This window comes from Podarcis melisellensis (genome assembly GCF_964234715.1).
Source record: "Podarcis melisellensis genome assembly, chromosome: 8".
NCBI classification, from domain to species: domain Eukaryota; kingdom Metazoa; phylum Chordata; class Lepidosauria; order Squamata; family Lacertidae; genus Podarcis; species Podarcis melisellensis.
In genome coordinates, this window is record NC_138540.1 from 85,303,567 (window position 1) to 85,327,688 (window position 24,122).

The 24,122-nt window shown below is 50.3% G+C and overlaps 3 protein-coding genes across 9 annotated transcripts in view; 1 reads left to right on the top strand and 2 right to left on the bottom strand.

Moving 5' to 3' along the window:
• Window positions 1–10,009, bottom strand: part of SPRED3 (sprouty related EVH1 domain containing 3) — a 32,245-nt gene extending 22,236 nt beyond the window's left edge. The window contains exon 1 of one of the 4 annotated variants that reach the window (XM_081922238.1): window positions 9,957–10,009. The gene's annotated coding sequence lies outside the window, so the exon portion shown is untranslated. The other 3 variants (XM_081922239.1, XM_081922241.1, XM_081922240.1) reach the window with 3 other exon arrangements.
• FAM98C (family with sequence similarity 98 member C) overlaps window positions 1–24,122 on the bottom strand; it is a 263,283-nt gene that overhangs the window by 63,659 nt on the left and 175,502 nt on the right. The window lies entirely within an intron of this gene.
• Window positions 13,215–23,322, top strand: GGN (gametogenetin). 2 transcript variants are annotated; one of them, XM_081921979.1, is made up of 4 exons: window positions 13,215–13,324; window positions 15,373–17,672; window positions 21,734–21,936; window positions 23,141–23,322. In XM_081921979.1, exons 2-4 carry the CDS (start codon window positions 15,387–15,389, stop codon window positions 23,271–23,273), a joined length of 2,622 nt encoding a protein of 873 aa, XP_081778105.1. In that variant the 5' UTR covers window positions 13,215–13,324; window positions 15,373–15,386; the 3' UTR covers window positions 23,274–23,322. The 2 variants fall into 2 exon arrangements, with proteins under 2 accessions (XP_081778105.1, XP_081778104.1); XM_081921978.1 differs by lacking the exon at window positions 13,215–13,324 and adding an exon at window positions 13,939–14,119.

Below are 24,122 nucleotides of genomic sequence, written 5' to 3' on the forward strand. Positions count from 1 at the left end.
ATCACAACCTGCGAAACAATTTTCTTGCACAGATTTGAAATTCTCCCTCTTCTCCCCCACTAATTTCTGTGCACTAAAGTATATTTAGCCACATTTTTAAAGGGGTGCCACATATTCATTCTCCCTCTCTCTCTCTGATGAAAAGAACAGCCCAGCTTACTGGAAGAGGAAGCTTGCATGTATGGTAAACAGATTTAAAATACACCCCTGCACAGATCACGAAGCCTGCTGCAGGCAGCGATACCAAGGAACAATGCATTAAGAGGCAGAACGCGAAGGAGGGACGAGGAGGCAACTTGCAGCCTTCCTTCTGCTTCAGTGTAACGGCAGCAAGGAGCAGACTTCTGTTAAGAGGCCTGGCAGGAAGGCTTAAGGGTGTAGCCGGCTGAATCGCCTGGCTTGCAAGTTCTCCCTGGGAAGAACAGGATGCGGCCTCTATAGCAAAAGAGTAGCAGCTTCTGCTGGACGCTGAGCATCTTAGTTCTCAGAGCTAGGAATTTTTGTTTTTTTAAATTAAGAAACAAGGTGCTAGCCCTCATGAGCGCTTGACAAAGACGTCGGAAAGGAAAGGAAGCGAGGCTAGTTTCTGTCAAAGAATGACACAAAATGCAAAAAAATGCATATATAGTATGCATATTTTTACGGGCACAAGGTAAACAGGGAGGTGTACTGAGGCTTTTGAGAGCTTTTTTGGGGGGGCGGAGATGATGCACCTTCCACAAACACACAACCTAAACCACTCATCGCATTTGACCCACCGCAACAGATATTTGTCATTTCTCCACAATTCCACCCCACCCCCGAAATCTGTCAACCTTCCAGTTCCAGATAATAATATAACCAATTTATTCCAGATGCAAGATTAGGGGTGTCACTGCACACTGACTCCAATATATTTTCTGCGGAGGGTTTTTTTGGGGGGATTGGCTCCACGGTTTGTGGTTCAGGAAATCCAAACCGGAACTCCCCCGAAACCTGAGCAGCCAAGGCGGATGTGTGGGTTTTTTTTGGGCAAGCAATTTCGACCAGATCCATCCTTCATTCTCAAACCTTTATATATTTCTGAAGCGTCACAGGACGTTCCAGGAAGCAGTTTCTGTGCCGGAGTCAATTTTAGGGAGCAAAGGTACATGAGACACCAGAGAAGGTTTTGTGATTTAAAAACCAATACCCAACAGCTTTCTGATTTAGCCGCCTCGAGGTGCAGAGGCTGAGTTGTACCTACGCAACACCGCACAGTTTTGAGCATCATGACAGCCTCTAAAGAAGGCCAACAACTGTAGCTTAGCAAGGATGCCTTGTGCTAAGATAAGATAAAATAAATCTCTCTCACACACACACAATTACAGTCCTAAAGGGGAGAGACTGACTATGAAAACCACAAGGGGTGTATGTATATACACCACGTTGAGCTGCAAAACCCAGGATTCACAAGCTGTTGTTTTTGTTAGTGCTGTGTACAATGCTTACCCAGTTGAACTGCGAACCGACAGACTCTGTGACAGGCCGTCGTCACCTGCCCCTTTCTTGGGGAGTCCGCAAACTGTTGCCACATCAAGCACCTCACCCATACCCCCTCCGGAAATCACCGTATTTTTCGCTCTATAAGACGCACCAGACCACGAGACGCACCTAGTTTTTGGAGGAGGAAAACAAGGAAAAAAATATTCTGAATCTCAGAAGCCAGAACAGCAAGAGGGATCGCTGCGCAGTGAAAGCAGCGATCCCTCTTGCTGTTCTGGCTTCTGGGATAGCTGCGCAGCCTGCATTCGCTCCATAAGACGCACACACATTTCCCCTTACTTTTTAGGAGGGGAAAAGTGAGTCTTATAGATCAAAAAATACGGTACATCTCTGTGGCTCAGCCGCCCTTTAAAAGAGTATTAGGCAAATTTGGGGAGGACAGGGCTATCAAAGGCTACTAGCCACAATGGCTTAAGGACAGCAGAATTGTAGAGTTGGAAGGGGGCTCAAGTGCAATCTAGTCCAACCCCCTGCAATGCGGGAATCTTTTGCCCAACGTGGGGACTCAAACCCACGACCCCGAGTTCCACCGACTGAGTCGGAGGCAGAGATGCTTCAGAATACCAGTGTCTGGAAACCGCAGGTGGGGGGAGAGTGTTTTTGCGCTCTAAACCCACTTGTGGGTTTCCCCACAGGTAATAGGTTGGCCACTGTGAGAACAGGACGCCCCCCTGGTGAGGCCACTGGCCTGATCCTGCTGGGCCCTTCCTACGTTCTTAATAATATTTTATTATTTCTATCCCACCCATCTGGCTGAGTTTCCCCAGCCACTCTGGGCGGCTCCCAATCGAGTGTTAAAAACAAGACAGCAATAAATATTAAAAACTTCCCTAAACAGGGCTGCCTTCAGATGTCTTTAAAAAATAGGATAGCTGCTTATTTCCTTGACATCTGATGGGAGGGTGTTCCACAGGGCGGGCGCCAGTACCGAGAAGGCCCTCTGTCTGGTTCCCTGTAACCTCACTTCTTGTAGGGAGGAAACCGCCAGAAGGCCCTCAGTGTTGGACCTCAGAGTCCAGGCAGAACGATGGGGCTGGAGACGCTCCTTCAGATATATTGGACCGGGGCCATTTAGGGCTTTAAAGGTCAGCGCCAACACTTTGAATTGTGCTCGGAAACATGCTTGGAGCCAATGTAGGTCTTGTAGGACCGGTGTTATGTGGTCTCGGCGGCTGCTCCCAGTCACCAGTCTAGCTGCCACATTCTGGATTAGTTGCAGTTTCCGGGTCACCTTCAAAGGTAGCCCCACGTAGAGCGCATTGCAGTAGTCCAAGCGGGAGATAAGTAGAGCATGCACCACTCTGGCGAGACAGTCCGTGGGCAGGTAGGGTCTCATCCTGCGTACCAGGTGGAGCTGGTAAACAGCTGCCCTGGACACAGAATTGACCTCCACGAGTCCAAAATGACTCCCAGGCTGCACACCTGGTCCTTCAGGAGCACAGTTATCTCATTCAGGACCAGGGAGTCCCCCACACCCACCCTGCCCCCCCCAAAACAGTACTTCTCTCTTGTCAGGATTTAACCTCAATCTGTTAGCCACCATCCATCCTCCAACCGCCTAAGGCACTCACACAGGACATCCACCGCCTTAGGTTCTCCTGACCTCAGAGCTGAGAAGCGGGTGGGATGTTCTTGCCACAATGGCTTCCGCAGGGTTCTAGTCCTCATGTTGCATTTGGGGGGCATTCAGAAAAGTCATGCAGGAACCCTTTGCCCAACATGGGGCTCAAACCCAGGACCCTGAGATTAAGAGTCTCTTACCGACTGAGCTACCCCGCTGCCCTGCCATTGGCTCTGGCTCCACATGTTTTTGATGACACCGGAAGTGCCCACCTGGGACTCCGTGTGCTTTGAGCCAGTGTAGCTCTTAAGACCCGATGCTGGAGACAGAACGCAGATGGAGGATTGCAGCAGATGGACCTGTGGTCTGGATCCCGCAGGGTCTCTTTTTAAGGGCGTGCTCCAGAGTAGGGTTGCCTCTGCTCCCAGGCCAGGGGTAACCAGCCTCCGGATATCGTCCGGTGACAATTACCCATCGACCCCAGGCAGCGTAGAAAGCGGAGATGGATGGTGGGAGTTGTAGTCCCGCAACATGTGAAAGGCACCAGGTTGGCTACTATTGGATTAGACTCTTAAGTACCTCGTACCTATGGGACCGCCTCTCCTGGTATGCCCCATGGAGGACCTTAAGGTCCATAAACACCCTAGAGGTGCCCTAAGGATGTCAGATTAGCCTCAACCAGAGCCAGGGCCTTTTCAACACTGGCCCCGGCCTGGTGGAACGCTCTGCCTCATGAGACCAGGGCCCTGCAGGATCTGATTTCTTTCCGCAGGGCCTGTAAGACAGAGTTGTTCACCCTGGCCTTTGGCTTGGAATCAACTTGATTCCCCCCCCCTCTTTCTTTTTTCCTTTCTCCTCCTGTGAAGAGGCTGCATCTTAATGTTTTAATGTTGTGTTTTAATCTTGTTTTTTAAGTTGTATTTCAACCAACTTGTTTTTATTATTGGTTGTTAGCCGCCCTGAGCCCGGTCTTGGCTGGGGAGGGCAGGGTATAAATAAAATTTGTTATTGTTACTGTTGTTATTATTAAGAACCTAAGACGAGCCCTGCTGGATGAGGCCAGAGGCACTTATATCCCAGTGTCCTGTTCTCACAGCGGCCAACCAGATGCCCCAATGGGAAGCCCGGAAGGAAGGGCTGAGTGCGAGACCATCCTTCCTACCTGTGAACGTGTGCAGAGGAAGGCAACCAAGGTGATCAAGGGTCTAGAAGCCAAGCCTGATGAGGAATGGTTGAAGGAGCTGGGTATACTGAGCCTGGAAAAGAGGAGACTGAGAGGAGACAGGATAGGTAAAGGTAAAGGGACCCCTGACCATTAGGTCCAGTCATGGCCGACTCTGGGGTTGCGGCGCTCATCTCGCATTATTGGCCGAGGGAGCCGGCGTACAGCTTCCGGGTCATGTGGCCAGCATGACTAAGCCGCTTTTGGCGAACCAGAGCAGCGAATGGAAACGCCGTTTACCTTCCCACCAGAATGGTACCTATTTATCTACTTTGATGTTCTTTCGAACTGCCAGGTTGACAGGAGCAGGGACCGAGCAACGGGAGCTCACCCCGTCGCGGGGATTCGAACCGCCGCCCTTCTGATCGGCAAGTCCTAGGCTCTGTGGTTTAACCCACAGTGCCACCCGCGTCCCACAGGAGACAGGATAGCTGCCTTCAAATATCTCAAAGGCTGTCAACATGGAAGAGGGAGCAAGCTTGTATTCTCCTGCTCTGGTGGGTAGGAACCACAGCTGTCAACTTTCAGATTTGAAAATAAGGGATCAGCAGCATCACCTGTCCCGGGGACAGTCTACGGGATATCTAACAATCTGAGATAGCAGCGGGAAGCAGCGGGAAATGGCGCTGGAATAAGGGAATAAGAGCTGTGAAGACGGTGGAACAGACTCCCACAAGAGGCTGTGGACTCTCCTTCCATGGAGGTTTCTAAGCAGAGGTTCGGTGGCCACCTGTCAGGGATGCCTTACCTGAGATTCCTACATTGCAGAGGGATGGAGTAGATGACTCGTGGGTCCCTTCGAACCCCATAATTTGATGATTCCCAGCAACTGGGATTCAGAGGCATTCTGCCTCTGATGTTAGAAGGACACAGCGACTGTGGCAAGTAGCAGGAGACTCTGAACCTTAGGATCATGGGTTTGAGCCCCACGTTGGGGCCGCATTGCAGGGGACTGGACTACCCTACAAGTCTATTGCTGATCGCTGAAGAATTGATGCTTTTGAGTTGTGGTGCTGGAGGAGACTCTTGAGAGTCCCATGGACTGCAAGAAGATCAAACCTCTCCATTCTGAAGGAAATCAGCCCTGAGTGCTCACTGGAAGGACAGATCGTGAAGCTGAGGCTCCAAGACTTTGGCCACCTCATGAGAAGAGAAGACTCCCTGGAAAAGACCCTGATGTTAGGAAAGATGGAGGGCAGAAGGAGAAGGGGACGACAGAGGACGAGATGGTCAGACAGCATTCTCGAAGCGACCAGCATGAGTTTGACCAAACTGCGGGAGGCAGTGGAAGACAGGAGGGCCTGGCGTGCTCTGGTCCAGGGGGTCATGAAGAGTCGGATTGCAGTTGCCCTCGGCCGCAGGCAACGCGGTCCATTGTCAGAGACGATGGAAATTAAAAGTCAAGCCATATTGGGAGGCTCATGTTCTCTAGCTTATTCCATGGCTCCCCTACAACATTCGCTGGCTTACGGGGTGTTTTCTTGACCACATACAAGACGAGTCCCCAGTGGGCTTCAGTCGTCAAAGAACTAGGCCCGCAAGGAAGTTCACGGATACAAATCTCGAACTGCACCTCTTGTTAAAAAGGAAAAGGGGAGAGAGAGAGGAGGGCAGCATTTTAGAAAAGACAACTCCAGGTTTCAAAGCACCTTTCTCCCTGCCGGAGGAGAGGCTTTTAAAAGGAGGGTTTACGTGCCCTGCAAATTGGAACTCATTTTATCCTGTGTCACTGGGGCTGCGATCGCTTCGCCATCGTACCCATTTCACAGGTGGGGAAAAGGCAGGGTTGCTGCCTGATGGAAGCAAACCTTTACTGATTAATGGATTAAACTCGTGCAATCAGTGAATGGAAGCTGCGTGAACCTGCATGCAAATAAAACAGATCAGGTATTTGTTTTGTTTTTAAGGCATGTGCTGCTTTTAGATAAGTCATGTTCTTTCCATGTCTGTGCAGACACCATCTTAGAACAGGCATTCCCTCTCGCGTGACTCAGAGAAAACGGGCTTTATGTTCCCTCCATGTTTTTCCTATGCCATCCATGTTGCATCGAGCTGCATGTGTTCAGTTTTTTGTTTTTGTTTTTTTAAAAAAACTAATATGAGGCCCAATTAAACCAGGAATTTTTTTTTTAAATAACGAACCAAATAATTTTAATCATTTTCCCCCCCTCTAACCAATGGATCGACCAAATGTTGCACAGTCCAGGGAAATGCGAAGGGAGGACCAGCCAAGGTTACGCAATGAGTCAGCATTGCAAAAGCTAAGGTCATGTCTACATTGCAAACACAGGGCCAGTTCTGTACCATTTTAACCATCATGGCTCCCCTGCAAAGAATCTTGGGAATTTGGGAACGATCAGTCGGCAAAGGGGCCAGGAATTCTAAGACACCCCTAGGCCCAATCACAAGGAATGGCAGAATGTCCCTTGCGGCAAAAGATCCGACTCGGAATCCAGTTGTGTAGAATTCCTCCAAGAATCCTGACGCCAACACAAGCTCTTCCCAAAACTAGACAACGACACCAGGACTCAATACTGAATTCGCCTCCAGTTCCCAACCTGACTCCGACCATTAAGCCGTATTCCAAACCTGCGTTCAAAACCGACTTGAGAAACCTTCCATCCCGGTACCCTGATGGCTCTAAACATTTCTTGCAGGGAGAAAGAAACACAAAACCTTATTTTTTTTCTTCTGCAAAATGCTTCACTGCAAGAGAAAGCCCATCCTTTGCCGGTGCAAAACCTACCAACTTTTTATTGCGGGGGACAAAAATGATGGAAATTTGGGCGCAGGAAAATAGACGGGTGAGAAAGCAACACCTCGATTCTTCCCTTCCACACTCCATATCGTGTTTCCGCCTTTAATGGCACAAAAGAGGGGTTTGCATTGTAGATCGAAGGGGGGGGGGGGAGATAAGAAAGGTGAAGGGAATAAATAACCCAAGATCCACACTGTGTCATATAGGAAAATCCCCCCCCCAATTCCCCCACTTCTATCACTAAGAATCTGTAGCAGAGCTGTCCAGGATAAGGCAAAAGGTATATTTTCTATCCAAAAAAATTTGGGGGGGGGATGTCATTGCAACGAAAGTCAAAGACAGGAATATCAGATCCTCACTGCATATAATATAATGTATATATATACCTCTCTCTCTCTCTCTCTCTCTCACACACACACACACACACACAGTGTTTTCAACATACAGGTGACATCACAATGCGTTGCCATGGAAAACGACATTAAGTATTACAAGATCAAAGATGTTGAGGCAAAGTAGAGAGATGTATTCCTCGGTTTTTTTATGTGGCAAGGGGAAGAAATGAAGAAAAAAACAGAGGGATTGTCTATTTATTTGTGCATTTTTCTTAACTGACTTTTTTTTGAAAAACCTGAAGCATACACAATCCCCCTTTCACGAAAAATGCACAAAACCAGTGCAAATCCCCCATTTTCCAGCGCAACACATCCCCCCTTCTTTCCCACAATGTTCTCATAGCCCCCCTTTTTTGTTTTCCAAAAGGAAGGTGGGGGGGAAATGTGAATATATTCCATACAAAGTTTTGTGGGTTTTTTTAAAAAAACAAATCCTAAACACGTCCAGTTGGATTAAGGACAAATTTAGAGAAAAAACAACACCATTATTATGAAAGGGGGGGGTGAGAAAAAAATTATATGCTCTCCTCTCGCCCCAACACACAAATACACACAGCATGCCATGAAATAAATTTGATGCAAACACATCTCTCTCTGGCCTTCGCGTAAGCAAAAAAATTATTCTAGTGGGGGGGTAGAAAATAAATCCTAATCTATTCTCCCCCTCCCCTGCAGCCAGGAATTAACACGCACATCTTGCAGCCCCCCACTGTATGAATCAAATCCCCCCCCCCATTTATAACCACATATTTGAAGGAAAATGTATGCAAACGGCTAATTCCCTTTTACGACAAATATACAGAGATTTCCACCCCCCCTCCCTCCATCAGGCAAGGAAGGTTATACAGTTCACATTTCAAATACATACTTCCAGTTTCAAACCTTATTGCAGAGCTGCAGTCTGTTGTTGGTGCATATATTGGAGGAATAATAATAAATAAAATAAAATAAAATTGTGCCCTCCCCACCCCACCCCCACCCAACCCAAGCCAGATGTATGTTCTGGGCTGTCAACAATTTTTTTTCTGGAGAGCTGCAGACCCGACAACCTCTCCTGTTTCTCAGCCCCCTACCCCTATCTGACAGCGCTAGGAACGGGAGGGCTTAGGAAAAGGTACGCGTCTCTATGGCCCAGCCGCCTATTCCTTCAGCCCATCTCAATGGAAACCCTGGGCTGGATTTTTGTGAATGGAGGGTCACATGACCTAGACTCGGTTCTTTGTCCCTGTTTCTTGAATAAACAACAGGTGAACAGAGGGGAATTAATACATGTATAACAGACATAGAGATTTTTTTGTATCAAACTGTAAGGAGGAAAAATAAGAGAGAGAGAAGGGAAATTTCACCCCCCCCCGCCACTCCTATAATAACAACACCTCCAGGGCTGTAAAAAAACGCAAAAAAAACCTCAACAACACCTAGAAGCAATCCCAGATCCTTCCACTATGACACAGCCGGCTAAAAAGCCCCCCTCCCTTGTAGCCCCCCCCCTCCCCACGCACCCAAAACTGACAGGCAAGAGATAAAAGGAAGCCCACCGACATGAATCTTCTAGATCCGCACCCTGCCTTTTTATGAATGAATCCAGATGCAAATGGCTTCGATTCACAAACAAATAGACCCCCCACCCTCTTTTTTTCCGGTGGGATTGAATCCCATTCATAAAAAAGAGAGAGAGAGACCCACCTTCGTCGTCTGAAGGAAACGAAAGACTCATTGAAAAAAAAAACCAACCCAAAACCCACCACGTATATGGATGGAGGAATATCCTTTTTTTAAAAGAAGGAAAAGACAGCTAAAGCTACCAAGCACCCGTTGTTGTTTTTTAAATAAAAAAGCAGAGATTAAAAAAGATTAATAAAATCAACCCCCCCCTCCGCCGCTACCCTAGCAAAAAGGTTTTAAGAATATACAGATTTTTTTTTATGAATGGGGGTGATGTTTTCTTCTCTTTCCCATCCACCTTTTCCATTGCTTAGCAAAGGTGGGGGGCTGTTAAAGCAACCCACGACATGCCCCCCCCCGTGATTTCTAAATACACATATTCATATAATCGTATATTTGAAAAAAAAGCGAAATATTTAAAGAGGGAGGGAAAAGATATATAAATATATTTATATAGCAGAAGAATGACTCACTGTGAATCGATGGCCGTTACAGCACGTTAGCTTCGCATATTCACGTTGATGGGACTGACTCTCTTTCCTCCTCCTCCTTCCCCCCCACGCCCCCCCCCTCAATTAGAATTTCATATGCATGCCCAGATATATGCATATATATATGCATAGGTTGCAATTCATCATCGTAAAGAGGATGACAAATTAGCAGCCATCTTCCACCCAGCTAGGACAAATTAGCATCGTTTCTAACCATTTCGGCCCCCCCTCCATTCCCCCCCTACCCACCTCTGCCTACTGCCCCCCTCCCCCCCAATCCATCTCGCCTCCTTCCTCCCTCCAGCTGTTAAGAATTGCCTGGTCCAAGGCTGATACTAACCAAAACCTGGGTGCAAAGACTGTGTGTCTCTTACACCGATGGTGAAGGCCAGGAGCTGGGGGTGGGGGCGGGAAGGGGGGGGGGACAGAATCCAAAGATGAGAAAGGAAGAAGTAGACAGCGGTTTCCACCTGGTCCTAATGCCCTGGAATAATCTGAGAAGAGATCAAAAGGCGGGGGGGGGGGGAGGAAGAGAGAGAGAGAAGGGAAAACGTGAAAGAAATGTTATTCGCCCAATCATCTGTCCCTGGGGGGGGGGGGGGAGAGAAGGGCTTCACTTTGCCCTCAATGGGAGATGTGCAAGAGAAGGGTTTGTGGCTGGATGGATGTCAAAGCACACCTAAGTGGAAAGAGAAAACTTTGTTGTTGTTCGTTTCTAATATATTCGTCTATCTCATCATAGAATCCTAGAGTTGGAAGAGACCCCAAGGGCCATCGAATCCAACCCCCTGCCAAGCAGGAAACACCATCAGAGCACTCCTGACATATGGTTGTCAAGCCTCTGCTTAAAGACCTCCAAAGAAGGAGACTCCACCACACTCCTTGGCAGCAAATTCCACTGTCAAACAGCTCTTACTGTCAGGAAGTTCTTCCTAATGTTTAGGTGGAATCTTCTTTCTTGTAGTTTGGATCCATTGCTCCGTGTCCGCTTCTCTGGAGCAGCAGAAAACAACCTTTCTCCCTCCTCTATGTGACATCCTTTTATATATTTGAACATGGCTATCATATCACCCCTTGACCTCCTCTTCTCCAGGCTAAACATGCCCAGCTCCCTTAGCCGTTCCTCATAGGCATCGTTTCCAGGCCTTTGACCATTTTGGTTGCCCTCCTCTGGACACGTTCCAGTTTGTCAGTGTCCTTCTTGAACTGTGGTGCCCAGAACTGGACACAGTACTCCAGGTGAGGTCTGACCAGAGCAGAATACAGTGGCACTATTACTTCCCTTGATCTAGATGCTATACTCCTATTGATGCAGCCCAGAATTGTATTGGCTTTTTTAGCTGCCGCATCACACTGTTGGCTCATGTCAAGTTTGTGGTCAACCAAGACTCCTAGATCCTTTTCACATGTACTGCTCTCAAGCCAGGTGTCACCCATCTTGTATTTGTGCCTCTCATTTTTTTGCCCAAGTGCAATACTTTACATTTCTCCCTGTTAAAATTCATTTTGTTTGTTTTGGCCCAGTTCTCTAATCTGTCAAGGTCGTTTTGAAGTGTGATCCTGTCCTCTGGGGTGTTAGCCACCCCTCCCAGTTTGGTGTCATCTGCAAATTTGATCAGGATGCCCTTGAGTCCATCATCCAAGTCGTTGATAAAGATGTTGAATAAGACCGGGCCCAAGACAGAACCCTGTGGCACCCCACTAGTCACTCTTGCAGCCCACTAGTCACTCATCTCATGGGTTTGAGTAAACTGCGGGAGGCAGTGGGAGACAGGAGGGCCTGGCATGCTCTGGTCCAGGGGGTCACAAAGAGTCGGACACGACTAAACGACAACAACAATCTCAGAGGTCAGCAAACTTTTTTCAGCAGACCTTGTGGGGGGCCAGACTATATTTTGAAAAATAATAATGAACGAATTCCTATGCCCCACAAATAACCCAGAGGTACATTTTAAATAAAAGGACACATTCTACTCATATAAAAAAAACTGATTCCCGGACCGTCCGCAGGCCGGATTTAGAAGGTGATTGAGACAGGCCTTAGTTTGCTTGTTGTTGTTGTTTAGTCATTTAGTCGTGTCTGACTCTTCGTGACCCCATGAACCAGAGCACGCCAGGCACTCCTATCTTCCACTGCCTCCCGCAGTTTGGTCAAACTCATGCTGGTAGCTTCGAGAACACTGTCCCACCATCTCGTCCTCTGTCGTCCCCTTCTCCTTGTGCCCTCCATCTTTCCCAACATCAGGGTCTTTTCCAGGGAGTCTTCTCTTCTCATGAGGTGGCCAAAGTCTTGGAGCCTCAGCTTCAGGATCTGTCCTTCCAGTGAGCACTCAGGGATGATTTCCTTCAGAATGGAGAGGTTTGATCTTCTTGCAGTCCATGGGACTCTCAAGAGTCTCCTCCAGCACCACAATTCAAAAGCATCAATTCTTCGACGATCAGCCTTCTTTATGGTCCAGCTCTCACTTCCTTACATTACTACTGGGAAAACCAGAGCTTTAACTATACGGGTCTTTGTTGGCAAGGTGATGTCTCTGCTTTTTAAGACGCTGTCTAGGTTTGTCATTACTTTTCTCCCAAGAAGCAGGCGTCTTTTAATTTCGTGACTGCTCGATCAATACTGATGCTGGGCTGGGGCTGATGGGAGCTGGAGTCTTTGGGGTGCCAAAGGTTCCCTGTCTCAGCTGGCTTTGGGTCACCTGGAAAATGCATTGCAATGTAGCCAACTTACCCAATTCACTGAAGTTATTTGTTTGGTTGTACAGCAAGGTGGTTTTAATCGACCATTTGTTTAAATCGGGCCCAATGGATGCTTTGGGGGGGGGGTGTTGGGGGTTAACCTTGTGACTCAAGAGTGCAACCATCCCATGCAGCAACAAGACCCATTTTGCATCCTCCTTGGAATAATAGGTCTTGAATTGCCCAAGAAGGATGTAAAGGTATTTTTGTATGCCGCAACCGCTGCTTGAATTTTAATAGCCAAGAAGTGGAAAACACAAGAATTACCAACTGTGGAAGAATGGCAGATGAAGATGATGGACTTTATGGAGCTAGCTCACCTCACTGGAAGAATCCGCGACCAGAAAGAAGAGGAATATGAAGAAGACTGGAAGAAATTTAAAGACTATTTGAATAAATATTGTAACATTAAAAATTAGAAGTTACTTGAAAGTACCAAATAGGCCTAGGACTAAATTAGGAGTTAATTAAATAAATGAGATTTAGAATGTGAAGAAAAGTTAAGAAATTTGACTATAAATGGAATATTGTTTTAAATTGCTACATTCAGTTACAAGGAAATTCAGATGGGAGGGACTAGAGGAAGTCAAGCAATATGTTTATGAGGTTGGAAGTTTAATTAACTAATCAATTTGTATTGTTTGTGTTGTTATATCTTCTGTTTTTATTCGCTTTATTTGTTTTATCTTTTTAAATTTTTGTTTCAGTTGTTTTATAGTATGTGTTATATGTGTACATTATTGTAAAAAAACAAAAAAACAAAAAACAAGACCCGTTTTGCAAAGCCGGGCTTGCAACACCCGCGCGCAATTACGCATAGGATCGGTGGGCGGGGCTTCGAGGCAGCATTCTTGGCAACCCCTCCCCCCGCAGGGGAAAAAGGGGCGGAGCGTCCGTTATATCCGTTGCGGCTCCGCCCACTCGTTCCATTTCCCCAGCTCCGTCCGGGAGCAGCCACAAAGCCAGGCGGTGAGTGGGAGGGGCCGCAATTTGGAGGAGGGGCCTGAGGGGCAGGGGGCGGGGCCAGCCCTGAGAGGGTGGGGCAAACGTGGAAACGGGTTTGGGTGGAGACCAGCACACGTGGAGCCCAGCTGAGAGCAGGGCGAAGGGCGAGTTGTGTTGCTGTTTGTTGTTTTTACTCACTGAGTAGGCATCCCGCAGAGAGGGGGGGGGGAGAAAAGCAAAATGCGCCCCTTTAAGCCTGTGAATTGGATACAGTGAGAAGGTTTCTGGAGGGATCAACCGCCTGAGCAAAACCCACCGAGAAGGGATCAAAGTGAAAAGGGAGCCAGTAAGGAAAGAGATCCGAAGAGGGGAGGCTTTTTAAAAAACAATAATTAAAAACTCAGTAAGATCCACTGAGCGTAAATACAAGGAGGAGAGGCATTTTTAATTTTTAATTCCATTAAGAAGTGATCCAAACGGGACAGGCATTTATTAAAAACCCGGTGAGCAAGTTTTAGGGAGGACAGATGGGAAGGAGTGCAGGTTTTTTGTAACCCAGTGAGTAGCACCCAAAGCTTGAAGGATAGCTGTCTTCTTACTCAGCCAATGGGATCCAGTTGGGAAGACTCGTGCTTCTAAAGATGGGATCTAGCGTAAGAAGGATCAGTGCTTAAGCAGGTCATTTTAACAAACTCACTGAGAAGAGGATTTTTGCGGGATGGCTCAGTGCGCTACTTGAGAAGACTACCAATTAACCGGGAGGCGGCGTGAATATGAACCGTTCCCCCAAGGCTCCGCCACTCTAGGCAGAAAACTCAGGTATCTTGGCTTCTAGGTGCTCCCAACTCCCCAAAACCCCCAGCAACACCCCCCTTCCTTCTTTGTATTAAGCCTTATTCTGTTCCCCCTGCAGAGGAACTTAGGAAGCTGTAAATGCCAAAGTCACGCCATGGGATCTGCCTAGCTTATTACTGTCAACACTGGCAGGCAGCAGCACCCCAGGATTTCGGGGAAGGGGTGTCTCTCAGCCCAACCTGGAGAGGCTTCTGGGATCTGAGCCTGGAGCTTTCTTGTAGCTCTGGGAGAGCCCAGATGATAGGGCATGAGTCTCTTAATCTCAGGGATGTGGGTTTGAGCCCCACGTCGGGTGAAAGACCCCTGGACTCTTTGACCCCTGTGGTCCCTTCAAACTCTACCATTTTATGACTCTGCCTGCAGAGCAGATACTGCACCCCTGAGGCGATGGCTCTTCCCCAAAAAGAAATAGATCTAGGAAGATATTTAGTTCTCAGCCGACCGCCTGGCGGCCATTCTCATCTTCTGAGATGGCAGGTTGACAGCTGCCCCTTTTAACTGGCCCCCATCCTCTGCTTTTAAGCATCCGTCTGAAGCGCAGACACTTAGGAAGTGGGGCTTCTCAAGGGAGACCCCGTTAAAAGCACAGGAACCAGCGCTGTGCGTTCAGAGCGGCGGCGCTGAGCCACTTTAAATGGCCCCTCAAATAGTCTGCAGTTTGTTAAGGGTGCCGACTGTCACTGTGAGTCCCCCACCCGCCTCAGAGAGAGTGGTTCACCTCATCCCAGGTAATTTGGGGCATCGTTGCTGCTTTAAAACAGGAAGTGACCAATGCGCAGAGGAGAACGCTACCATTGGCTACTGGTCACATGGCCTCGTTCTACCTCCAACTGTCAGGGCTGTTACGCCTCTGAATACCAGTTGCTGGCAATGGCAAACTGGCCCGTGACAGCGGATAGCGGTGTGGTGTAGTGGTTAACAGTGGTAGACTCGTAATCTGGTGAACCGGGTTCGCTTCCCCGCTCCACATGCAGCTGCTGGGTGACCTTGGGCCAGTCACACTTCTCTGAAGTCTCTCAGCCCCACTCACCTCACAGAGTGCTTGTTGTGGGGAAGGAAGGGAAAGGAGATTGTTAGCCGCTTTGAGGCAAAATTGGGGCATCCTCTATGAAGCTGCCCACATGTCTCTGTGTCCCTCACACTCCTTGCATCACCTTTCCTAGCCACTGCCACCTCCTCCTCCTCCTCACACTGGACTTTTTTATTATTATTCCTAGGATGACTGTATATAATGGGCAATGTCCAATCAGAAGCCACACAAGAATCAGAGACTGCCAAAGACGGGGAGGAGAAGGCCAACCCGGACAGGAGCAAGCCAGACCGGGGTGCGAGCGGCGCTAAGCATGAATTGGGGAGCCGCCCCCCGGGTCTCCAGGCCCCTGAGCAGAAAGCTACCAGTCAGCTGCTGAGCACCGAGCCAGGGGGAGGGGACAGGCCGGCGGGGACTGCTGCGGAGATGGGGAAGAATCATTCCAAGAAATCGAAGCTGAAGCTCTCCTCCATGTGGGCACAGAACACAGCCAGTGGAGGGATAAAGGAAGCCAGCCTCTGCGACAAGGACCCAGGGGCGGAGAAGCGGGGGCTGGCTTGCCTGAGCAGGGCGGACCTCCAGAGCAGGCCGAGCTCGGCGCCTGCCCCGCCGGAGGACCCCAAGGGGCCGAAAGCGTCTCTGAGGCCTCCCCCAGCGCTGCCCTCTGACCCCAGGGACTTGGGCGCCAAGCGAGCACTGGCAAAGGGGAAGGGCAAGCCAGAGAACGTGCCCCAGGCCAGGGGCATGGGCGGGCTCCTGCTGCAGCCCGAGAAGCTGGTGGAGCTGGGCCCGGCGGCTGAGGTGCCCCCGGACGTGGCGGAAATGGAGGTCTGCTGGACCCAGCACATCAAAGCCAGCGCCAAGGAGCACTTTGAAAACAAGGGGAGGGTGCTGGAGTCGGCGCCCTCGGCCAAGAAGCAGCCAGCGGGCCCAGAACCTCTGAGGGGGGCCGAGGATGTGGCGGTGGCCGCGGCGGCAGGGCCTTGGCCTCTGAATGAGAAAAGCGCCAGCCGTTCAGCTGCGTCCAGCTGTGTGGCTCCACCTGGAGGGAAGAAGGCTCTTCTGTCGTGGGGGTCTGGGCAAAAGGAGAAAGAGAGTCCAGGACAGCGGGACAGTGCCCCTGGCAGCGACGGAGACTCCCGGGGCCTGGCCCTTGCCTCCCAGTTGCCGGCGGATTGCTCCGAGACACCGGGCAGCCCCGGGGAGAAGGCCCAAGGCTCCGGGAGCGAGGCGAAGGCCGGGGCAAAGGGCGAGGCCCTGGGAGCCGAAGGGGTCAACTCGGAGACCATGCAGGAGCTGCTGGAGAAAGGCCTCAACTTCCTGTACAAAGTGACCATCCAGCCGGGGCAGTGGCCGCCCAGCATCAAGGCGGTCAAGCAGAAAGCGGGCGTCATTTCCTCCGGCATCTCCTATGCTGACGTCCTCAAGCAGTGCCCCCAGAAGAAGGCGCCCGCTGGCGCTGCCCCGGCGCTGCCGAAAGCCCTGCACCACCTCACCGCGGCGGGCAAGAAGCTGCCGTCCTTCAAAGGGCTGGAGAGGAGCAACCCGGAGGACTTCTCCTCGCTCAGCCAGCTGTTCCTGGAGCACTTCAAGAAGGTCACCCCCAAAGAGCCTGCTGCCCCCCATGCCCCCGGCCAGCAGGTGGTCACCTTTTTTGAGGAGCTGTCTACCGGCAACACCAAGCGGACAGAGTGGCAAAGGCCCCGGCCGCCCACTCCGTACCCCCAGCGCCGCAAAGGTCAGGGCCGGAAGCTGCCCAAGTTTGGAACGGCCGTGTCCCAGGTCGTCGCCTTCCTGGGCAGCGACCCCAAGTGCGATTGGTTTGTGCACGACGACGGCCAGGTGTCTCTGGATGAGGCCGCGGCGGGAGCTGAAGACGGGGGAAAGGACTGCGCCGACCCACCCAGCCCTGGCGAGAAAGGGGCCGAGGCGATGGGCTCCCCTCAGCCCGTTGTGGCTCTCTTGGCGGAGCACGAGGCAGCCGGGGAGGCTGACGAGGCTGCCCAGAGGTTGCGCAGAAGGCTGCAGGGCCTGGAAGGGGTCGCCAAGGAAATGGGCCCAGCGAAGCCACCGGCCTGTAATGCTGTCCGGGGCGGCCATTCTCCGCTGGCCGTTCCTCCGTTCCCCCAAAAGGAAGACCAGCCCCCGGCGTCCCTGCTAGGCCCGAGGCCTTGCTCTCCCGGGGAGGTGCTGGAGGCCCCCAGCCCAGCCGCCTCTGCCCGGTGCGCCCCCGTGAGACTGATTCCCGACCAGAAGGTGACGGCTGCGGCCCAGGCGAGGCCCAAGATCCGGAAACAAGGCCCGTCCGCCGCAAAGTCCAAAGAGAAACTCAAAACTTCAGGGCAGCCGAAAGTGAAAGCGCCCAAGGGGAAGGGGCAGAAGCAGTGGCCCCGAGGCTACGGGATGAGCTCCCTGAGGCTGGAGGGTGTCCCCCTCTTCCCGCCTTTCGAAAACGTCGCCAGGCCGTTTTATTTTGGCGAGCCGTTGGTGAGTCTCGTGGATTTGGCTGCTCTTTGTTTGGTTCATTGACGGCTGCTACCCACTCTCTTCATTCCTTCTTGCTGTTAATGATCTGTTATGGTTTCCAACCTGGTTTTGGAACAACCAAGGCCTTGGGTATCTTGAGGCACTGGTCTTCAACTGGTGGGTCTGGTCCAAGGTGGGTCGCAATGGGAGCATGACCCACCGTGCACATATATACAGTAAAAGGTTAAGAAATGCGTCCCCAGAGGCATGTTTGGGTTGGAAATGGGTCCTTGGTTTGAAAAGGTTGAGGATGCCTGCCCAGGGGTGTGATATATCTGCGTTGCCCCAGCTACTCTGGGAGGCTCTCCCCCCCCAAAAAAAAACACACACACACAGCGAGACATCAAACATTAAAAGCTTCCCTAAACAGGGCTGCCTTCAGATGCCTTCTAAAAGTCAGATACAGTGGTACCTCGGGTTACATACGCTTCAGGTTACAGACTCCACTAACCCAGAAATAGTATCTCGGGTTAAGAACTTTGCTTCAGGAGAACAGAAATTGTGTGATGGTGGCGCAGCGGCAGCAGGAGGCCCCATTAGCTAAAGTGGTGCTTCAGGTTAAGAACGGTTAAAGGGTTAAGAACAGACCTCCAGAACGAATTAAGTACTTAACCCGAGGTACCACTGTAGTTGTTTATTTGATTGACATCTGATGGGAGGGCATTCTAGAGGGCGGGTGCCACCACCAAGAAGGCCCTCTGCCTGGCTCCCTGTAACCTTGCTTCTCGCAGTACGGGGACCGCCAGAAGGCCCTCGGAGTTGGACCTCAGTGTCTGGGCTGAACATTGGGGGTGGAGATGCTCCTTCAGGTATACAGGGCCCGGCAGGGGTCCATGTTAGGTCTACAAGGCATCTTTTCTCAAACCACACCCACCTGTCCCACATCGAACATCATGTGACATTGCAGATAAGGGCATGGATGAGACCGGGAACCCCTTAGCACAGCGGTTCTCAAGCTGTGGGTCCCCAGATGTTGTTGGACTACAACTCCCATCATCCCTGACCTCTGGCCTTGCTAGCTAGGGGTGATGGGAGTTGTAGTTCAACATCATCTGGGGACCCACAGGTTGAGAAAGGCTGCCTTAGCAGAATGGGGCTGGCTCTAGGTCCTGATCCGTTGTTGGGCACTGGGAGGGAGCAGCTTTGGAGACCCAGATGGGCTTTAGAGGGGTTCTCTCTCAGTGCCAGTCAGCTGATTGGTGGGGTGAGGAGCTGCCTTGAAAGCAATGTGTTCATTGCTGCTGCCAGCGCATGTTCAAAGGAGCTGCTTCTTGGTACCCACCAGCTGATTGGCACCAAGAAGAGCCCCATTGAAGATATCACCTGACCTCATCATGATGTCAGGTAGGGTTGCCAGCCTTCCAGGTCTGACCTGACGCCTCCAGGTTTTCCTGGCCCCCTCCAGGGAGGAGGCAGGCAGAGGGCTTGAATCTCCAGGTGGGTGGGAGTGTCTTTAATAATAAAGAAGAATTATTAAGAAGACTGTGCATATAGCTTGCAAGCTTCAGCCCAGCTTCAAATTATAGCACAGAGACTCTGTGGTGGGGTCTGACCTCCTCCACTCTCCCAATTAACCTCCATCTCCAGGGTTGGCCTGCCTGAAATCAGCAGGGGCCTTTCCCCATGACATCACCAGGTCTCAGATTTGGGATGTGAAATCTCAGGGTCCGGAATGCTCCTGACCTGCGGTGGATCTTGTCCTACTTGGATGGTCGTTTTCAGATAATAATAATAATGATGATGATGATAATATATTATTATTATTATTATTATTATTATTATTATTATTATTATTATTATTAATACCCACCCATCTGGCTGGGCTTCCCCAGCCACTCTGGGTGGCTTCCAACAAATATAACACTATATATATAGCAAATATAACACTAAAATACAATAACCTATTAAACATTAGAAGCTTCCCTAAACAGGGCTGCCTTCAGATGTCTTCTAAAAGTCTGGTAGTTGTTCTTCTCTTTGACATCTGGTGGGAGGGCGTTCCACAAGGTGGGCACCACCACCGAGAAGGCCCTCTGCCTGGTTCCCTGTAACTTGGCTTCTTGCAGTGAGGGAACTGCCAGAAGTCCCTCAGCGCTAGACCTCAGTGTCCGGGCAGAACGATGGGGGTGGAGACGCTCCTTCAGGTATACTGGACGTGCTCTTTGGCCCTATGGAGCCTTCAGTGTGGGGCCATTTGGGGTCCCATTTTAACCCCTCTGCTGTTTAACATCTACACGAAACCACAGAGCTGGATTATCTGCAGTTTTGGAGTCTGTGGTCAGCAATATGCGGAAGACACATAGCTCCACTTTACACCTGCAGATTTGGCAGTGAATTTGCTAGTCTGTTGTCTTGCCTTGATAATGGCCTGGATGAGAGCCCAAAAATTGAAGCTCAATCCAGATAAGGCTGAGGCTCTATTGGTGGGCAGTTCCATAGACTGGACGGCTGGGGTTCCACTTCCTCTGAAGAACCTGGTAGCTTGGGGGGCACTTCTGAATTTTTCGCTGTTGCTTGAATCTCAAGTGGCGTCAGTGACGCAAAATACCATCCATCAGCTTCAGCTGGTGGCCCAACTGTGCCCCTATCTGGACAGGGACAGTTTGCCATCTGTCATCTATGCTCTAGTAACCTCTAGGTTAGATCAGTGTTCCCCAACCTTTGGTCTCCAGCTGTTTATGGACTACAATTCCCATCATCCCTGACCACTGGTTCTTGCTAGCTAGGCATGATGGGAGCTGTAGTCCAAAAACAGCTAAAGGCCAAAGGTTCGGAAACACTGGGTTAGATTAGTTCTTGGTATGAGCTTTCGTGTGCATGCACACTTCTTCAGATACCTGATATCTGAAGAAGTGTGCATGCACACGAAAGCTCATACCAAGAACTAACTTAGTTGGTCTTTAAGGTGCTACTGGAAGGAATTTTTTTTGTTTTGACTATGGCAGACCAACACGGCTACCTATCTGTAACTGGGTTAGATTACTGCAACATGTTATACTTAGGGCTATCTCTGAAGACGGTTTGGAAACTTCAGCTGGTGCAGAATTCAGCAGCCAGGTTGCTCACTGGGACAAGACAGTTTGAGCATATTACACCGATCCTGGTCCGACTGTACTGGCTGCCCATTAGTCTCCGGTCCCAATTCAAAGTGCTGTTTTTGACCTATAAAGCCTTAAACAGTTGAGGACCACAAGACCTCAAGGACCACCTCCCCTGATATGAAACTACCTGGATCCTGAGATCATCATGAGCCCCTTCTCCAAGAGGGTCTGGAGAGTGACAACATGAGAAAGGGCCTTTTCTGTGGTGGCTGCCCACTTGTGTGGAATGCTCTCCGTGGCACCTTTGTTACATATCTTTAGGTGCCAGGCGAAAACGTCCTTCTTCAGCCAGGCCTTGGGCTGATTGACACCCTATGGCCTTTTAACTGTGCCTCTTAGGAGCGGGGTTTTATTGATTTGTTTGCTTGCTTTTTGTGTATTTATTGTTTTCATGTTGTGTTTTTTATGTTGTAAACCACCCTGTGATCTGCAGATGAAGAGTGGTACAGTGGTACCTCGAGTTACATACGCTTCAGGTTACAGACTCCGCTAACCCAGAAATAGTACCTCGGGTTAAGAACTTTGCTTCAGGATGAGAACAGAAATCGTGCAGCGGCAGCAGGAGGCCCCATTAGCTAAAGTGGTGCTTCAGGTTAAGAACAGCTTCAGGTTAAGTACGGACCTCAGGACCGAATTAAGTACTTAACCCGAGCTACAGTGGCGTAGCGTGGGGGGTGCAGGGGGGGCTGGCCGCACCGGGCGCAACATCTGGGGGTTAGGGGGCTCAAATCCACGGGTTAGGGGGCGCAAATTACTTGCCTTGCCCCGGGTGCTGACAACCCACGCTACGCCACTGCCGAGGTACCACTGTATACAATTGTAAATCATCATCATCCAAACTGGGCTTTCCAGTAAGCTGTTTTGAGCATGGGAAATATGATGCGGAAACATTTTAAGCAAATAAAATCACTGTATGTCCAGGAAACGCCCCCTCCCCTGGAGAAACCCGCCAGCATTGACGAGGATGCAGCTTCCGCCCCGACTGGTCTAGATCCTGGCGGAGAGACGAACGGATCCCCCCCGCACCACCACTGGCCGGCTTTCCAGGTGGCAGAATCATGTTCCAGGAAGTGCTACTGCAAACACCAGGAGCAGAGGAAACTGCCCCAGAACGTCGTAACTTGGTGAGCAGGCTGAAGCCTCGAGTTCAAATCCCGAGCAGTTGGTCACAAAACAAACTTCGGGGGCGGGGGGGAGTTAATATTACTATTACTATTATTAGCATTAGCACCCTACATCTTTATCCCCAAAGGCACCCAGACTGGCTTCCATATAGCCAATTAAAACAAGACAGTCCCCTGCCCCACAGGCTTACAGTAAAAAAAAAACAAGGAGAAAGGGATAGGGAGAGAAGAGTGGGTGGAAATCCAACTCTGGCACCAATTCTTAAAGAGGCACTTCCATGCTGCAAATGCTCTTAACTGTTGTGGCTGCTCCTGAAGTATCTTGGGAACTGTAGTTTGAGGAGGGTGCTAAGAATTGTTGGATTCCTTCACAGGTGTTCCCCCACAACTCCAAAGACTACAGTTCCCATGATTCCCTGGGAAGTCAGAATGACCCAAACCAGCTTTTTAGTGTGGTGTAGCTATGCCTGGAGCATAATAATAATAATAATTAATAATAATATTTATACCCTGCCCATCTGGCTGGGTTTCCCCAGCCACTCTGGGCAGCTTCCAGCAGATTATTAAAATACAACGATTCATCAAATATTAAAAGCTTCCCTAAACAGGGCTGCCTTCAGATGTCTTCTAAATAGTTGTTTATTTCCTTGATATCTGACGGGATGGCGTTCCACAGGGCAGGCGCCACTACCGAAAAGGCCCTCTGCCTGGTTCCCTGTAACCTCACTTCTCGCAGTGAGGGAACCGCCAGAAGGCCCTCAGAGCTGGACTTCAGTGTCTGGGCTGAACGATGGGGGTGGAGATACTGGGTATACTGGGCTGAGGCCGTTTAGTCGAGAGTGATAAGCTGTGTGCTAAAAAGGCCAGTTGTCTCCCGACCCAGATTATCCCGTTCGGTCCTAACTAGCATGCCACACCCAGGCAGGAGGGGCTGCAGAACTCTCGTTTCTCAAAGGCAGAGACTAGCTGTGTTGGCTGCGTCTGATGGGAACTGAACACCCCAAGTACTAAAGGTTTTTACTCTTGCATGTAAATTTCTTGTTTAGTCGTGTCCGACTCTAATCCATTGTGGTTCATCCTGGGTATTCTTTAACCAGCTGCCCTTTCGCAGTTGCATTTCAATCAAGCCATTGTAAGAGGCCTAACTCTGCAAAGCTCCACCCCGCTTACCTACGCTTCTGCTCCCCCCCCCCCCGTTTTACAGGCTCAATCCTTCCACCAACCATCTGACCGAACCGCCCTGGGTCGCCACCGCCATGCTGGCCGTCTCGCTTGTTGCCGGGACCAAGTTCTGCCTGGACTCTTACGAACAGCAGCACATTGCCAATGAGGACTGAACCCCCTTCCCCAGGCTTCTGCAAAAAATAAACCCTGTACATCACTCCAGCTTGGCCTGTGGCTTTGTTTCGTGTGGCGGGGGTCCCTGCAGTCTGCTGGGACTTCTCGAGACCTGAAATTGGAATCAAACGGGTTTCCAGTTCTGCAGATGGGCTTGGAAACGGGCCACTTTAGAGCTCTGGGGATTGCCGGGTAGTGCATACGAGCCCAGCAGAGGCAGCGAAAGTCATATGGCTGGCATACAGCAGAGACCAGAAAGAATGGGGACCTGTCCATTACTGTGCCCAGGCAAGAGTTTGACAAGTCCCTATGAATCACCACTGGAACTCCATGGGCTGCCAGCCCTGTGGATTCTATTGGTTCTCCTGGATCTATTACCAACTGCAGGGAGTTCTGGGCCAACTATGATAAGTACCAAAGGTGGCCTTCCAGGTGTTGTTGTGACTTCCAGCTCCCTTCTTCCCTGCCCATTGGTCCTGGTGGCTGGGGCTTTTAGGAGCTGGAGGTCAACAAAATTTGGAGGGTCTCCCACTCCTCATATATGCCAACAATCTGGTCAGTGTGGGTGCTCAGGGATTCATTGGTACATGGAAGGTTGCGCCCAGGGCAGGTCCAAAGCACAGGCTTTTCTGATGGTCCACACAGCTAATGCTGGCAGGCCACACCTGCTAAGGCCGGCTATAAAGCAGTGTTTCCCCAACGTGGGTCTCCAGCTGCTTTTGGACTACAATTCCCATCATTCCTGACCACTGGTCCTGCTTGTTAGGGATAATGGGAGTTGTAGTCCAAAAAACAGGTGGAGACCCAAGTTGGGGAAACACTGCTATAAAGTGAGAATAACCCTACAG